This window comes from Glycine max, chromosome 19 (genome assembly GCF_000004515.6).
Source record: "Glycine max cultivar Williams 82 chromosome 19, Glycine_max_v4.0, whole genome shotgun sequence".
In the NCBI taxonomy this organism is placed as follows: Eukaryota; Viridiplantae; Streptophyta; class Magnoliopsida; order Fabales; family Fabaceae; genus Glycine; species Glycine max.
This window is the reverse complement of record NC_038255.2, coordinates 47,876,021-47,894,055: the sequence shown is the minus strand read 5'-3', so window position 1 is coordinate 47,894,055 and position 18,035 is coordinate 47,876,021. Positions and strand designations below refer to the sequence as shown.

Sequence of the window (18,035 nt, the reverse complement as noted above, 5' to 3'; positions counted from 1 at the left end):
CTTGATACTTCCCATTCTTTGGTCAATTCCCCGATCACAATTTTCTTATTAATTTAATCACTCGCTGATTTTTAAAATGTTAGAATTGAAACTTGTTAGTATTTTCTTTCTTATATAATTTTTTATTAATAGTCTTCTGAATATTTTATTTGTTAACATTTCAATTTGTCTATTTAGTCTCTCTAAATAAATATCAACAATTTTTCATTTGATTCCGTATATAGTTAAGAACACAGAAAAACAAATGAAAGACTAATAGACGGACTATATATACTTGAAAAAAAGAAAAAGAAATACTAAAGGTACGGTAAATTACAATTTTAACAAAAAAAAGTGAGATCAAAATCAGGAAATTGATTATGATATTTAGAGGGATAAAAAAACAGATATTTAGGTATAAAAAAATGTTTTAAAGTTACAATTTTATTATGAATACTAGTAATACTGTTACATTTTTATTAAACTCCAGTATATTTGTATGTGGGGAAAACAATAAAAAAAATTAATCTGTACTGTAATAGCCATAGTTTGAAAAAAGGATTTAGGTCCCTCATGCATGTGTTGTGTTTGATTGTAGAATATATGAGTGTGAAAAAAGTATCAATTAGAGGACTTGTTCTTTAGTGTTAAAGGTGTTGATAAATTAGTCTTTCAATAACATTTACTAAGTAAAATGATAGTTTGAGTAAACCACAAATTACAATTAGAAAGCATTGGGCCGGAGAGCTCCATGTTTAATTATATTCTTTGAATAAGAAACTAGTTACTTAAGTATATATATCAGTGAATGACGGTTTGACTGAAATTCTAAAGTGTGTCTGAATTCTTATGTATATATACCTATATCAATGTAAAGCTTAAAAAACATGTTATTCTCAATTGTAATTATTATCTGAAACAAGAACTATATATGTTGACATATCTTAAATAGTCAGCTATATGACTTCATTGGCTTGTAAAAATCGGAATGGTAATTAAGGTATATGTGTGTGTGAGAGAGATTATATTGAAGGCAGGATCATAATAGAGGGAGGGTGGGTAAGTTCGTTGATATATATAGTATATAGTCATGAACTTTATTTTCTTCCCGTGAATGCTTACCGTAAAGGAAGCGGATAATGGAGTATTCTAAACATAGAAGATGTCACTTTTGAAGGGGGAAAAATTAAAGATGTTAACTCTTGATAAATGTGTCAATTTATTTTAAGTAATAAAAGATTTGGAAGTCGAGTAAAATAAAAAAAGAAATAACAAGAAAAAATAAACAATGATTTAAATATAAAAAGATGAATTCAAAATGTAATAATGTTGGGACTTAACATGTCAAAACTATTTGTAATGTAAAGTTAACGATTTTTGAAATTTTTGTTTCCACTCACATCTATTAAGATACTATTTGTGGTTTCCCGCAACGAATCACCTAATTTATTTATTCTTTTTTCTCAAATTTCTTTGCAAAGATAAAAATAATAAATCACATTAAGATTAGAGATGCAAAAATTGGACAAAACAAATATCAATCTATTTCTAGTAATGAATTTATTTAGATATTCTTTTTCCAATTCTTTAGAAAATAATCATTTTTCAATACATTATCCTCTAAACCCTCTAAACATTATATGAATGATCAAGCCATGATAAGCAGAAAAACACAAAGAAAAATAATAGAAATAGAACTGTATTAAATAGATGGTAGACAAAGTTATATAAGTGTTGATCTGTTAGGCTTTCAACAATGGAGATTTTACCTCTCATAATTATGAGAGACTTTACAATTCAGAGGTTAATGTGAATGGAAGAAAGAGCTAGATCACTAGAAGAAAGAAATGGAGAAATGACTAAGAAGGAGACTTATTCTTATTAGAGGTGCTCAGGTTTTAGATTTATTCATCAGAGAGCTCTCAAACTTGGTGTGTTATTTTTTCCGTCTGCTTTTTACTTCTTTTATAGGCTTAAGGTACTTTTCACGCTTCGGATTAAGTCGAGATTGAGCGCTAAGCTTGAATTGCACATTAAGCGAGCTGTTCAATTTTTCTAACTTTTATTTAAGATTTTTTCTTCAAGTTTTTGTATTAATTCTCCTCTAAAGCATTTAAAATCTTCTTCTTTTGACTTATGTTTATAAAAAATTACAAAGATATTAATTTCTTAATTATTTCATTAAAAACAATAATAAATCAAAAAAATTATAATCATTATTAATCAAAATTAATTATAATTTTAATTCAAAATTTGCCATTATCATTGATCTACGCGCATAGTTGAAAATTGGGGACTACCCTTAGACCTTTCTTTCCCTTTCTCTTCTCGTTGGGATATATATATGATATGAGGTCGCTACCTTTTCCAAATTCTTAACATGGGTTGGCCTCCCTATGATCACAATAACTTGGTCCAACGGGAACCGTGACTTTTAGGTTAAAAAGTCGCCACCCTAGCTATTTGCTATGTAAAGCGAAACAAGATAGAAAAAATGGGCAGAAAATGATAAAACTGATTTGATTGATTAAACTTATATTTTAAGTACAATGAAAAGCATCTCTTTGTCGGTTTTTTATGACCATCAAGATGGTTCTAGCTTCCAAGCATTCAGATTACAACTACTCATACGTGCGTGCCGTCTCGCTATATATTTTTGCTAATCTATGTTTTGTCTTATTAATTAACTTTTTTTAATCTCGGGCGCGCACTTATTATTATTATTATTATTTTTATCTTTATTTTATATATATATATATATATATATATATATATATATATATATATATATATATATATATATATATATATATATATATATATTATTGACAGACTTACGTAGGACTCACTGACTCAGAGTACAGATGCACCCTAACTTTGTGAAAAATATGAAGATGTATTTAGTGATATTATTTTTTGCACCCCTAATTCCATAATTTGACCCAAGTTTCTTTAATTTATTTAGTTGCCTTCCATTTTTATCTTTTATTGACTAGTTTTTTCCTATGTTTTGTTCAGTTGAATATTTCACTCTCTTTAAGAAGGTAAAATATGATTTTGGTTTTTCTAAAATTTTTAAGGTTCAGTTTTAATTTCTCTAATTTATTTATTTATTTTTCATTTCCTAATTTTAAAATGCATCACTTTTGTCCGTCACAATAATTAAAGATAACACTTTATAGAGGGTTGAGAAAAGATTTAGATAACATTTTGAAGATAAAAAAGGATGTATTTCAAAGTTGATAGAAAAAAAACAAACAATTTTATAGAAAAGACTAAAATCGAACTTAAAATTTTTTAGAAGAACAAAAATATTTTATTTTTATTATATGTATGATAATAAATATTTATTTTTTAAAAGGATCCTGATCCGCCAGTCTTTATCAAAATACAACAATAATACTAGCAAAATATGTATTAAATGAAGATGGAGATAGATTAATTATTCAAATTTATTTTTTAATCTGTTTTGGCTTGCTGCAAGTACTTAGTTACTAAAACCCTTTGCAGGTTTGCACACACTTGGACAGTTGACACTACCTCGTAATTTTATCTGAAAACTGTTATGTTTAAAATAATAATACAATGGAGTGGAGAAAACAAGACCCTTAAAAGTTAAACCAATTTAAGCAACAGTAGAACGAGGGAGTTCTCTGAATACAAAATATTGATGGTAATAAAACAAAACTAGTTGACAAACGTAAAAGATTAAAGATCATTTTCAATTAGTTGATTTTTTTTCTTTTCTTTTATCTTTCGTCCCCCATTCAGAGATCCACGCCATTCATGCGTATGTTGACATCAGTTTTGTATAAGGATTGATCTTTGGCTCAGGAAAGTGAGCAATTTCAACTAATAATGAAATAAGTGATAATATTACAATACACACATATATGTATATATAACTAATTTAATTTTCATTAATAAATTAATAAACAAAAAATAAAAATAAAATCTGTCAATTTATAGCATCAAAATCCCTTAGACAAATTCAAGTTAAAAGGTTTTCTTTATGTTGGATTAAGCCTATAGAAAAGCCAAGTTTTATATGTATATAGATAATCCCTTAGAGAATGATGAAGTCAAATCAACCTTTGTATATAAAAGATTTCTCTTGAGATACCAAATTATTTATTAATTTAAAGGAGCCAAATTCTTAACGTACAAGGAAAAGAAAAGCCAACTAACAGAGAAATTAACATTGTCTTGAATGATTTGCGGTGATTTCGGTGCTAGTACTAAACCTAATGCTTAATAACAAGAGATTAAGCGTCTATTACTCTATTATAATGGAAGCGTGAATTAACTAGGAAGGGAATAGACTCACATACACGTGAAGTTTGGGTTTGAACTTTGACGCTTTTGGATTGAACGTGCGGGTAATTAAAGTTGGAGTGTTGGGTGGGGACTGGGGATCTCAGCCCTATATTTGCGGCTATGTTATTTACCCCTTCCGAGAAAATCATAAAATAGAACTACTCATTTTCTCTTTTCGTCTTTTTATTCTTTTTAATTTATATTTGATAAAGCTAACCGAAAAATTAACTTAAAAATTTTCATGTTATTGCTTATTATTAAATTGATAGTTTATAAACTAATTTATTAAATTAGAATTATTTAATAAAGTAATTTTTAAATTACAGTAATTGATAAACATAAAATGATATGAGAATTAAGATGTATTTAGATAACTTTGTTCTTACAAACTTTTTAGAGACCTTGACTTAACTTAATTAATCGAAGAAATTCTTTTGATAGGGATGTATGAAGACAAGCCTTCCTATACAATGACATATTATAAAAAGGGAGAGGTGGTTATGTCTTGGATGAACAGACTTTAGTTATTCATCAAGAGTTTGTCCCTCACCTCAAATGACTTTTAATTTGTTGAGGGAAATTGTTAAGTTAAAACCTCATCCTTTAATTATGCTTCAATTGATTTCGTAGTTCAATTTTCCTTAAACGATATTAATTAATGGATGTAGATGATTCAAGTGCTTCAGGGCATAGTTAGTCTACGACCTGGTATGAGATGGTCGGTTCTGTTGCATCCTAGAAGGTATACAGACTATGTTTGATTTTCCGTTCGGAGAACTTCAAACTCAATTTGGAAAAAAAAAACTTATTTTAATGACATGTTTAATTATTCCTAAAAATACTTTTGCACAAGAAAATTTTACTTAAATTTGATTCCAGCTTAAAGTTTTACAAATTTTACTCCAAAAATGTACACAATCCTTAAAAGTCACTAATGCGTTCATGTTTCAAAGGGTACAATTCTTTATAGAATTTTTTTATTTAATAGTAAAAAATTATGTTTGTAGGTAATTATAATTATATTTTAATTAATTTAAATCTAATTAATTTTTTAGGATTAAAATTTGATAAAATAAAATAAATAGAATAATAGAAATAAATAATCCTATCTAAAACTAACCAAAAAATTAATTAAAGTAGCTTACAAGTTAGTATAAACTGATGAAATAAATTTATTTCTCAAACACATTTTTTATCACTGTTTTTCTGTGTGCGTGTGGGTGCAATCGGTCATGCATTAATTGAAGTGTGGCGTTTGTTTAATTTGACTTCGCCTTCGTATCTGTTCCCACAGTTGCCGACCCTAACTAGAAGTTATTAACTCTTTTTGGCTTCTCGATTTAGAGAAGGAAAAACTCTAATTATCAGATATATTGAAACTAAAAGAATCGTTTAATTTCAATTTTAGTTAGCTTAGTAACAAATACCAAGACCACTTTTATTTGAGAGTAAAACAAGTAAATTTTGACTATTAAATCTTATCTGAGTAATCAAAATTCAAATATAGAGGTTACGCAGTATATATATATATATATATACATTGAAGAGTGAAGACTCGAGAAAATACCTAAGTTACAATAGAGTCGGGAGGGGTATCCATATCCAACGCATAAGATGGTCCACGTTTTTGTTCTCACTCCAGCGTCCACCATGATACGTACGAGAACAATGAACATTTGTTAGCATCTCTAGGACTCAAAATAAAACCACATTCTTGGAAACTCTTAGTAAGCTCCAATTAATATGTCATCAATAATAGTAATGTCAATATGAGGAAAGAGGTTTTGTTTGCTTTGAATATTCTTTTGAAGCATGGCTGACTGTTACTGCATGAGGATCACTTTCAATATGCACCTTTTGATAACCCCGGTCCTGCAGCAACTGCAACTTTACCGGCCCTTCATGAACTGCAAGTGTTTCCAATATGTCTGCTAGTAATTCCAAAACATTTAATTATTTCCCCAAGCTACACAAAAAGACCCGTCCTCGATATTCCTTAGCACTCCAGTTCACCAATTCCAGCTTTGCCATTCCATCATAAAGCTGTGTCAACATTTATCTTTACCAGAAATTATTAAGTGATTCAAATTTTTCATGACTAACATGATCCATACTAAAATCGATCGCCAATAATATATATACAAGAACAGATGGAAACGGGGCAGGCACCGATCCAAGGTGTAAAAATACTAAAAAAACATTATTACTTATTAAAAGTTAGACATTTAAACGATTATAAATGAAGAAAAAAAATTTAGTCCGCTTTAATATGTTTCTAGATCCATCATATATATATATATATATATATATATATATATATATATATATATATATAATTAAGTGTTATTAATATTTTTATAAATTAAAAAATATATATAAATTAGTTGAGATCACAAGTAACTATCTATAGTAGGAGACTTAGATGATACAATAGTTAATAATCTTTTAAAGAAGATTTTCAATAGTGAAATCTCTTTGCTTCAATGTTTGAAAGGAGAACTTTTTTGTTGATAATGATCTATCTCTAGGTTCAAACAAAATTGTTTTCAGCTAATTGATACCAACAAAATAAAGCAGATTTCACAGTGAAAGCTCCTTATGCTCCAAATCGATCGCCAACCCCAGGAATCTTTTGCCCCTCTAAAGGAACAAGGTAATTAAACTGCAAATGATGGAGTGGAGGCTTTTACGACATGCATTTTCATGGTTTTGACTCCACCAAAATTTGGCCATAAGTTAATTCATCTCATAACAGAAAGATTTGGAAAGTCTAAAACACCCCATCATGTAAGTTGGAATAGCAAGGGACACTGCGTTTAATTAACAAGATTTCCTTCCCTTCCTTGGATAATAATTTTCTCTCCTTCCTCGCTTCCTTTTCCATATATAAACTCTCTTTTAATTTACATGTTGGAATGGATTATTTTTGTTTCTACCCACCGTTTTGTTGCTAGACCCAAATGCTCGTTGTATTGTATTGCCTAATTTCTCTCTTCTGCTTCTTGTAACATCACAATCAATCCCTCGTCATAAATTAGGAAGAGACAAGGAGAAAGAGTGTATACTCAAACTTTGTAATAAGAAAATAATCTAAATTTAATTTTTAATCAAGATGTGTTGCCTTATCTCTTAAATAAGAAAAATAACCTCATGGTTAGATTATTATTTGAGAGATATGGCAAGAAAAAAAAAAAACAAGGGCTTTTCAGCTTCAGTTTTCAATTATTATTTATTTAATTAATCGGCAAATTAATACAAGGAAATTATATTAATTTCTAGGGCATGCAAACCCATAAAATACCACTGTTTCAACTTATAGCTGTAACACTAAATTCATATTCCTAGAAAATAAATGAACCAGCTGCTAGCTGGGAACCACGACGTGCATGATAACAAGTTGTACATTTCTAGTCTATGGAGAGCCAACTTTGTCTAACTTACCAACAAAGAAAGATGAATTTAATACAAATTTATGTAACCTGGCATTGACTTGAAGATATTCATATAGCTTGCACATCTTATTCACATGGAAAGAGAAATATGGCTTAATTCCTTTTGTGGGGTAATGACAATAGATTGGTCATTCTCTGCCATCGTTGAACATACTTGGTTTTTCTATATGATTATTTACTACTCCACGAGGAGAAGAAAGTCCAAAGAAAAGCCAGACAGATATTCATATCAAATCAAGTGGCACATCCAGATTCCATAACCATTAAGTCATTGACCAATTAAACTGAGACTAATTTATATTTTAATGTTTGAATGTGATCCTCGTCGAACAGCAGGCATGCGGTGGTTTTGGCGTGTCATTGTTTAATTTGAGAAGTTGATGACAATAATATGAAATACTTTATATAAATTTCATCTAAATTTAAATTAGCTTATCATAAAAGGAAAATTATATTCTCCTAATTTGAGATATGTGTGTTTTAGATTGTCTTTTTCTTTTACATTAAAATATATACTCATCTTTCTTGACAAATTTGAGTTTACAAGTCTTTATTTGTTTAATCATCATCAAAATATTCTTACATTATCATTCCTTGAGATGATGAAAGTATTGCATTGTTCTTTTTCTTTTGTTAAAATATTTATTTTCAAGATGAAGACGAGTAATATAAATTTGAGCATGTGTGACATTTATTCAAAGATAAACCTAAATGGACAATGGTATCAAATGAAAAATGCTTAAAAAGAACAAATATTTATGCTTCAAGGGGCATACTTATCATCTTCCAACCTTGAGATGCTAATAAGTTATGAATGTGACCTAATATCAACACCGGTTCACCTAATGGAACAAAGGAAAAAGAACAAGGAAAAAGTTGCAAAATAACTAAATTAACAAAAAAAAATACATATTAGTTCAACACTAATTATGAATGTTGATATAGAGGGCAATGCTAACTGATTATCACTAATTTGTATTTTACTTGTAATGATTTTCTCTCTCTAGCAAATTACACTGACATCTCCTAATATTCATTAAGAGATTGGTCATAACTTATATTTTCTAAGCGGTACAAATTATGACATTTATCAAATAATTAAGATGATTAGTATAACCTATAAAGAGTATAATTGTAATATTTTTTAAACATTAAAAAAGAGATATCGAGAGGCATTTGACAAAACGTCAAAAAATATTAATGTAGCTTATTCTTATTTTTTCTATCTTTTTTCTACTTCAATCCACCTTAAAATGAAGTGTATGTTTATTTTTATCCTTTTCTTTGGCTTATATTTTTCCTATACCAGAAAATAAATATTTTACATTGGTTATTAAGAACTTTTAAAATCGATTATTAATCGATGTTAAAACTACTGACGTTAATTTATTAACATTAACATCAATTGTTTTAAAATTGATAATGTTGTAGCAAAAAACAATATTGGTTTTTCTAAAAACAAATGTTGTTTTGTGGTTTATTTTGAAATATCATATTTGTTTTTTTAATTACCAACCTGTAATTAATGCATATCACAACTTATCATTGAAAATTATACAAAAAAAAAAAAACCATAAAAGTTAGTCATGCACAAAAAGTTATAAACAAAGTATATTAATATATCATGCACCAAAAGTAGTTATAAACATTTCTAAACAAAATAACTTATAAACAAAAATTTACAAATTGATGATAACATATTAGAGTAGTAATGTACTTTAAATATAAACAAAGTCAGAATAAAATAAAGTTAGAAGTTGCATCTGTGAACTTTAATATTATTTGAATTCCAGGAAGTAAATTTTGTGATTATGCAAAACTCCTCCATCTATTTCTGATTTTGTAGTCTTCGTATGATGATTATAAACTATCCTACACTCCATAATCTCTTCTAAGTTTAGATGAGTAAATCTTGCACCAAGTTTTATAAATGGGCACATGATATTAGCACATCATAAAATTAACATGAAATTCATATTAGATAAGTAAATGGTTTTAAATTTTAACATACAGAGGAGTGTTTAATTACTCACAAAACTATTGCAAGTCACTTTGTACTCACTTTACAATAAGATGTTGTTTTGTGGTTTATTTTGAAATATCATATTTGTTTTTTTAATTACCAACCTGTAATTAATGCATATCACAACTTATCATTGAAAATTATACAAAAAAAAAAAAACCATAAAAGTTAGTCATGCACAAAAAGTTATAAACAAAGTATATTAATATATCATGCACCAAAAGTAGTTATAAACATTTCTAAACAAAATAACTTATAAACAAAAATTTACAAATTGATGATAACATATTAGAGTAGTAATGTACTTTAAATATAAACAAAGTCAGAATAAAATAAAGTTAGAAGTTGCATCTGTGAACTTTAATATTATTTGAATTCCAGGAAGTAAATTTTGTGATTATGCAAAACTCCTCCATCTATTTCTGATTTTTGTAGTCTTCGTATGATGATTATAAACTATCCTACACTCCATAATCTCTTCTAAGTTTAGATGAGTAAATCTTGCACCAAGTTTCATAAATGGGCACATGATATTTAGCACATCATAAAATTAACATGAAATTCATATTAGATAAGTAAATGGTTTTAAATTTTAACATACAGAGGAGTGTTTAATTACTCACAAAACTATTGCAAGTCACTTTGTACTCACTTTACAATAAGGTTACATTTAACAAGCAAAGTAATATAAGCAAAAGTATTATATCAAGTCATGTTTATTTTAGAATAGTCTTGAAATAATTTCTAACATCATCAATAAAATGAAGAGTGTTAAACATTTCCTCTGATTCTATGTTAATCTTCATCATTGTGAGGGTCATTTCCTTCCCGTTCTGTTAATGTTCATCCATCGTTTCTAAACTCCATTTATAATATAAACATGACATTAATATGCATGACAAATTTTACATAACTATATGATACCAATAAATTAAATCTTTACAACCAACAATATGATACCAATGATATTCCTATTTTGAAAACTAACACTGATATTCCTATTGTAGGGGTATAAGGCTGTGACAAAATTCTCACACCAATATAAAGTCTCATATTAATAAGCACATACAAACAAAAAGAACCATTACCAAAACCATCAAAACCAAGAACAAGCACGACAATAAACAAGCATCTACAAGCATTACTAACACCATCAAAACCAAACAAGCATTACCAATTACCATAGAGCCCTAGTTTCTCGTGAGTGAGTGAGAATGTCAGAAATAAGCATTACCAACACCATCAAAACCAAACATATCTACAAGCATTACGTACCAACACCATCAAAACCAATAATGAGCCCAGCTTCTTGTGAGTGAGCGAAAACGCGAGAAACAAGCATTACCAACACCATCAAAACCAAACACAAAAATACAAATTACAAAAGACTAACCTTTTGTAAGGCAAGAACGGCAGTGCGAGGGAGTGAGAATGGCAGCGCGAGAATGACAGATCAAGAGAGTGAGAATGGCAGTGCAAGAACGCAAGAATGACAACTTCGAGAGAGTGAGAATGGCAGCGCGAGTATGGCAACACGAGAAGGGTGACAAGGAGAACACGATGGGGTCGCCACAGAGAGTGTGTGAGAGTGAGAGTGAGAAGGATAGCGCCAGAGTGAAAAGGAGAGCAAGCGAAAACGAGAAAAATGGTTCAGAATGAACGCGAGAAGAGGTAGAAACTAATGATTTAATTTAACTAACACAACATCGATTTTTCTAGAAAAATCGATATTAACCAACCAATTTTATTTATGAATATATGTCACCATATTTTTGTTAACATCGGTTCTCTAAAAAAAAATGAATGTTGATGTAGCAATTTTATATCCATTTTTCTACTAGTATACTTTATATTGATAGAAGAATGAAAAAAACTTAAATATAATTTATTTTAGGTATTTAATGTTTTTCTTTTCATATCATTAACTTATGTGCATCCGGACCTTTAATATAAATCTTTATTATAGTAAATGTTACAGAAGTAAAACTCTAAATCTAATTATAAAGAAGAAGATAAAAAATCCTTCAAATCTACATGTAAAGTCCGTGTGTCCTTAAAAATAAGAAAGGAATACAAGATTGTCCTAAAAAAATGAGGAAGGATTGCAAGGTTGGGTCTTCAATAAACCTCGATTGAGATGGACGGTTGATCCCAATGACGTCGTCGTTGCCTTCAAAGTCAGTGGGATTAGGTTTTCCAATCCTGTGGGCCCCACTCACTCCAACTACCATCCGATAGAGAGAGCCGTGCCGTCAACTGGGTTGACTTTATGGGACTACCCCACGTGGATGGGTTGCCTGACCATAGGCTTTTTCCGATCCCTAACCCCGTTTTTTCTTAACGCCGTTCCCAAATCGCCATAAAAATCTGTTTTCACTTTTCAGCGTTTTCTTTCCCATTTTTTATTTTTTTTATAATTTAGTGTTTTTAATTTTTAAAATTATTTTTTTATTTTTAGTCCTTATAAATAATATTTATTTTATTTTTCATTTTTTTTCACTGCTATGGTCTGTTTACAGATAAATACTACTCAAAATATTATTTAAAATATTTTAAACATTAAAAATAAAACAAAAATAATTTATAAAAACTAAAAATAATAATTTTTTTTTAAAAAAAATATAATTATTAAATTAAAAATACCAAAAATATATTTAAATGTTTCTCTTATGAAAATAACAGGATGAGTTTTTGTTTGATAAAAAGTTTTAACAATATTGTTTTGAACTAGTGCATTCAATTATATTTATAAAAAAAAATTAAATTAGTTATTAAAATTAAATTTATTTATAACTATAATATTTTTAAAAATTTATCCTTAATTTAATTAGAAACCTATTCTTGAAACTGTAGAGGAGAGAGAAAAATAAAATTTAAATAAGAAAATAATTAGACTGAAAGACAATTGAAATGAAAGTTGGGTCCCTCCTGAGTTAATCTCAGCGTTGAACCTTTTCCGTGGACCTCTTACTTGCATAACAGCATTACCTTTTTTTTCCATTTTGTGGGACCCCTAGCTCAAGGTCCAAGGAGGAAGGGGGTGCAATGCAATGCCACATTTAAACCCATTGCGTTGAATGCCAACATAAACTACCACTTTATTTCTTCTACCTCTTCTCTCTCTGCATCTCACTAAATACATACATACATGGACAACCCACACCACCGTCAATTGACCTTCTTCCTCAGCCATAGTATAGATCACACAGATCCTCCTTCTGTCAAAGAAATGGATTTCTTCTCAACTTCATCGGCACCTGATCATAAAAATAACACTAGTACCAGTGATACCAATGATGATTATCAGAAGCGTGATGATCAACATGACACTCATGATCGCCATGGAAGCATCACCGCCGATGGATCACCAACACGCGCCACTGACCACCATGTAAACGTGAGGTTTTAGACATGGATTTGCCAAATTCTGCATCCCTGTGTACTTAATGCAGGTGAATTTTCAATAAATTTATTTTGATGTTTGTATATATATGCAGACTGGACTGAATTTAACTTGTGCAAGTGCTGGAATGACAAAATCAGACAATAGTGAAAATCCTGAAACTGAGGTTTGTATATGGTATGTAATTATTTTGCGTGTTGGCAGAATTTATTTATTTATTAATTTTTAATTTTTGTTTTGTTATCAGCTGAGTTCTCTTGAAAACCAATTGGGGAAACTACAAGAAGAGAATAGCAAGTTAAGAAGTGTGCTGGACCAGATAACCAAAAACTATGCCCAACTACAAGCTCAGTTGTTCAACGCCTTGCAAAAACAAAAGCTTCCTAAGGCGAGTTTATATATATAAATTTCCAATTTTTAATTATATGCCTTGAAATGAAACACCTTTCATCCTCACAAGCATAACCTAAAGTAAGGATATATTTTCATCAACGAGCTGATCATATAAATTTTTCCTGCCGTGTTGATTAAAAATTCATTTTTATTTTTATTTTTATTCAAGCAGTATTATGAAATGATTTGTTTGTTATATGTCTGTGTGCTATTTTTTCTTTATATATATATATATATATATATATATATGTATGTATGTATGTAAGTGAAGAAGCAGGGTAGCGTGCCTCACTTAAATTAGAAAGCCTGCTATTTTCATTCATCCCGTTTTTTCAAACTCATTCTACTTAGCATATATAAATAAAAATACATTCTTTCAAACAAATTATGATATAAGTTTTTTTTCAAACAGTTACAAAATATATTCAACATTTAACTTTTTTTTTTCTAATTTATTTTTTATACAATATTTTCTACTTTCTTTTAAATGTATTTAATTAATGTCATGAAAATAACTCTTAACAAATCTCATTATTTTTTCCTCCTTTGAAAGCACCTTCACTGTTCAGACTCTATGAAATACCCATTTCAGCTAAGCGGCAATTAATACTAACAAGTACTTCCAGATAAAATTGACTTGACCCTAGCATATGGGAAAAAAAAAATCTTATCTAGCTGCCGATAGAAGATATAGCACTCCGGAGATAACTGCAAAAAATTCATTTTGCAAAATTCATGTGCACACACACACGTACTTCTACCGGCAGTTAAAACTCAAAGTACTTTAACACATAACTGTCAAAATTCATGCACACACGTACTTGTACTAACAGTTAAAAATCTATGTCCATAGTACTGAACTGATACTTGTGGAACAGAATGTGGAAACAAAAATTGTGGACCCAGGAGCAAGCACGAAATTAGACGTGGTCAATAATGCATCGGTTTCGGATGAAAAGACTGATCAAGATGTATCGGTTTATCGTTCAAACAACGCGGAGGTAATGTCAAAAACACATGATCGTGATGACGACCCTCAATTGACTAAACTGAATCTTGGAAAGCAGGCTTGTCCTGATGCTGCAGAAGATGTTCTTGACCGGTCCTCTTCACAGAGTTGGGGATCATCCAAGTTAGAGGAACAACCCAAAACTGCAGAACAACTTCCTGCAGAACAGATTCCTCTCAGAAAAGCCAGGGTTTCCGTCCGTGCTAGATCAGAAGCTCCCATGGTAATTAATTTCCTTCCATTTTATAAACTCCGCATACTCAATTTTAGCTAGTTAATTAACAAAAGATCCGGCAATTCTAAATCATAGTTTTTACTTTGAGAGCGCAAAAGTTTAATAGACACATGAACCGTTGTTTATAAAAGTTTTTATCATTAATAATTTTTTTTAAAAAAAATACTATCATTACTAAAAGTTTAATAGACACACGGTCTTACCAACCAACCTCAAAGTCAAAGAAATCTAATTCAAATAATTAACAAAGTATATAAATTATTATTAAAAAAATTATATATATTTTTTATTCTTAGGAATAAAAAATACTATTATTAATCAAAAAGGAATTATCATTAATATAACATTGTGTGATTGAATAACAACTTTTAGAATTTCAACATATATAATATTTATTTGACATTGAACTTTTATTTATTAAATATAAAAATATTAAATAAATTTGATTAATTTTAAGATATTAAACATATGTTAGTTGTTAATTGTTAATTTTTTATTGTTAGAAAGATTGGAACACACACAACCTATTTTCTCCTTCACCACCAAATCTTATAACCTCTTTAAGATATGGAATAAGCACTTTCGTTGTACTTGGTGATAATTTCATTCCTAAATTATGAAAATCATCAATTTAATCTATAAAAATATAAATATATCAACAATTTAATTTGTCCAAGTGTCAAGTTATCTTTGTTAACATTGAGTGTATATGTGGCGAGTGAAAGTTGACATGATAAGTGCACGTGCTTTGAAAGACTTTTATTATCCGTCAACAGTGTTTAATTTAGACTAAATTGTGAGTAGAATTTTTTTTTTAAATGTTGATCTTTTCATGGATTAACATGCTGATTCTATCCAATGTAGAACATAAAATTGTCTCAGCACAATTTCCAAAAAAGATTAATCTAAGAAAATAACTTGTTTTTCAAAATAACATAACAAAGAAAATTGCAGCTAATCCATCAAAGACTAATCATTCTTCATCTTCACGGCATCCATGCATTGGTCAAATTCTTGATACATTTGATGCCCTTGCACATTTCGAAATTAATCCCCTAAGCTCCTTATCTTTCCATGGTTTGTAAAATTTTCTAATTTTCTCCATAAATGCATAACACATAATAGGCATCCCTCTTTCATCTGCCTATAGCTTCTCTTTGAGCTCCACTTCGATCCCACTTATCAAAATAAAAATGAAAATCTTGTGAGGAGCATTAGGAAGAACCTCTCACTATTGGAACCAAACCCTACGTGATTGTATATAAACATAAGTAACAATCAAAATAACTTATAATTTAAACATACTAACAAATTGGTTCCTAATGTAAGACACCTAATGTTAGAGTGGTCGTCATACTATAATATATAAGGACAGATTAGTCCGTGAATCATGCACAAATAATAGTTATTCATGCATGAATGCAAAAAATAAGTGAAACTGTTATCTTCTGAATGTTAGACATAATGTTTCAACCAAATTGTTTTTTATCACCTGGATCTTGGTGCAGCGAAGTCAAAAACCACATACTTGTCTTCAACATTGACAATACCATATACAATAAGAAAAATTCCATTGTTAGCATCTTGTCCAACAACACACAGTAATTGAATGAACAATTAATGTTCGATGCTATGGCCCTTTCAGATAAGCGATGGATGTCAGTGGAGGAAATATGGACAAAAAATGGCCAAGGGTAACCCTTGCCCTCGTGCTTACTATCGCTGCACTATGGCTGTAGGATGCCCGGTCCGAAAACAGGTACTTTTCTTCATGTCATACATTATATTCCTTGGACGATGATCTTTAGACATTCGCAAATTACAGATAGTACTCTATTAACATATCTCTTCATATCATCACATCATCAATCAAATCAATTATTTATCTTTTCTTTCTTCTTATCTTTGTCAAGGCACCTAGAGAGATGTGAAAGAATCATTTTTCGTACTCATTTGTGTGTATATTGCTAAAAATATATACTGGTATATATTCAACACAGGTTCAAAGATGTGCAGATGACAAAGCAGTGTTGATAACAACCTACGAAGGCAATCACAACCACCCTTTGCCGCCGGCCGCCACCGCCATGGCAAATACTACGTCAGCAGCCGCAGCCATGCTGCTATCAGGTTCGGCAGCCCCAAGCAAGGAAGCGCTAACAAACTCTGCAGGATATTACTCTTCTTCTTCAATTCCCTATGCTTCAATGGCAACCCTATCAGCTTCAGCTCCATTCCCAACCATCACTCTCGACTTGACCCAAAACCCCAACAACGCCATGCAGCTGCACCGAGTACCAGCAGGCCATGGCGCCACGTTCCCTCTGCCACTGCATGCGGCAGCTGCTGGTCCCCACCTACTAGGTCACCCCTTGTTCTTCCAACAGAAGCTTCCACCGGCAGCATTAATGCCCCTTCTTCAACGACAACCTTCGTCGTCGATGGTCGAAACGGTTAGTGCAGCCATTGCTTCGGATCCGAACTTCACTGCAGCTTTGATGGCAGCAATCTCATCAATCATTGGAGTACCAAGAAGCAGTGATGATAATAACAATGGAAATGGTGCTATTCCAGGGTCACCACAGCTTCCTCAGTCATGCACTACTTTCTCCACCAACTAGCGGAATTTTGAGAAACTATATACTTAATTTCTCTATGTATATACACAACTTAAAAGAGAAGATTAGGCATGCGCGGTGTTTACTGTTTTTATTTACTTATATGTAAAACAGATTAATTAAGAGTCACCTCTGATTCTGAATGCATGACTCTATAAACACAAATCGTTTGAACCTCAAGTTCGACTTGCAGGAGTGTGCATGTAAGTTGATGCTTTTGGTACAATAGTCTGGATATAACTTATGTTATATACGTCACAGATTTGCAATTTAATTCCCATGTGATTTTTTTAATTAAGTATTTACGGATAAAAAATTATTATTTGGTTCTCAATTTCTGAAAAATTATTTCCTTAAATTAATTTATTTCTTAACACGCACTTAATTATAACACCGTCTGTCGACAGAATTATATGATACAGTAAATTAACATTGGGGGCGAAATTAAGTTAAATAAAATGTATAAGGATTAGTAATATTATATTTATTTTTTGTATGTGACTGATCAATATTTTTAATTCAATCTACCAAGTCTTGTCATTTTTCTATAATTAATAGTTTCATTCAATTCTCCAAGTTTAGCATAGCAAGAGAAAGAGGATATTC

General features: G+C 30.1%; 1 protein-coding gene across 3 annotated transcripts; it reads left to right on the top strand.

Moving 5' to 3' along the window:
• Positions 1 to 12,844: 12,844 nt before the first annotated feature.
• LOC100783661 (probable WRKY transcription factor 47) lies at positions 12,845 to 17,698 on the top strand. 3 transcript variants are annotated; one of them, XM_006604702.4, is made up of 7 exons: positions 12,845 to 13,168; positions 13,269 to 13,340; positions 13,422 to 13,562; positions 14,446 to 14,568; positions 14,635 to 14,799; positions 16,457 to 16,570; positions 16,812 to 17,698. In XM_006604702.4, the coding sequence occupies exons 1-7, from the start codon at positions 12,920 to 12,922 to the stop codon at positions 17,430 to 17,432; spliced, it is 1,485 nt and encodes a 494-aa protein (XP_006604765.1). In that variant the 5' UTR covers positions 12,845 to 12,919; the 3' UTR covers positions 17,433 to 17,698. The 3 variants fall into 3 exon arrangements, with proteins under 3 accessions (XP_006604765.1, XP_006604764.1, XP_014626911.1); XM_006604701.4 differs by having other exon boundaries at positions 12,846 to 13,168; positions 14,446 to 14,799; XM_014771425.3 differs by lacking the exon at positions 13,269 to 13,340 and having other exon boundaries at positions 13,089 to 13,223; positions 14,446 to 14,799.
• Positions 17,699 to 18,035: the final 337 nt, after the last annotated feature.

Excerpts from the sequence above, each read along its gene's own strand:
- LOC100783661 (XM_006604701.4), top strand. The coding sequence starts at position 12,920 with ATGGACAACCCACACCACCGTCAATTGACCTTCTTCCTCAGCCATAGT. Across the intron at positions 13,341-13,421 it reads GTGAAAATCCTGAAACTGAG|CTGAGTTCTCTTGAAAACCA; the intron begins GTTTGTATATGG and ends TTTTGTTATCAG. Across the intron at positions 13,563-14,445 it reads AAAAACAAAAGCTTCCTAAG|AATGTGGAAACAAAAATTGT; the intron begins GCGAGTTTATAT and ends CTTGTGGAACAG.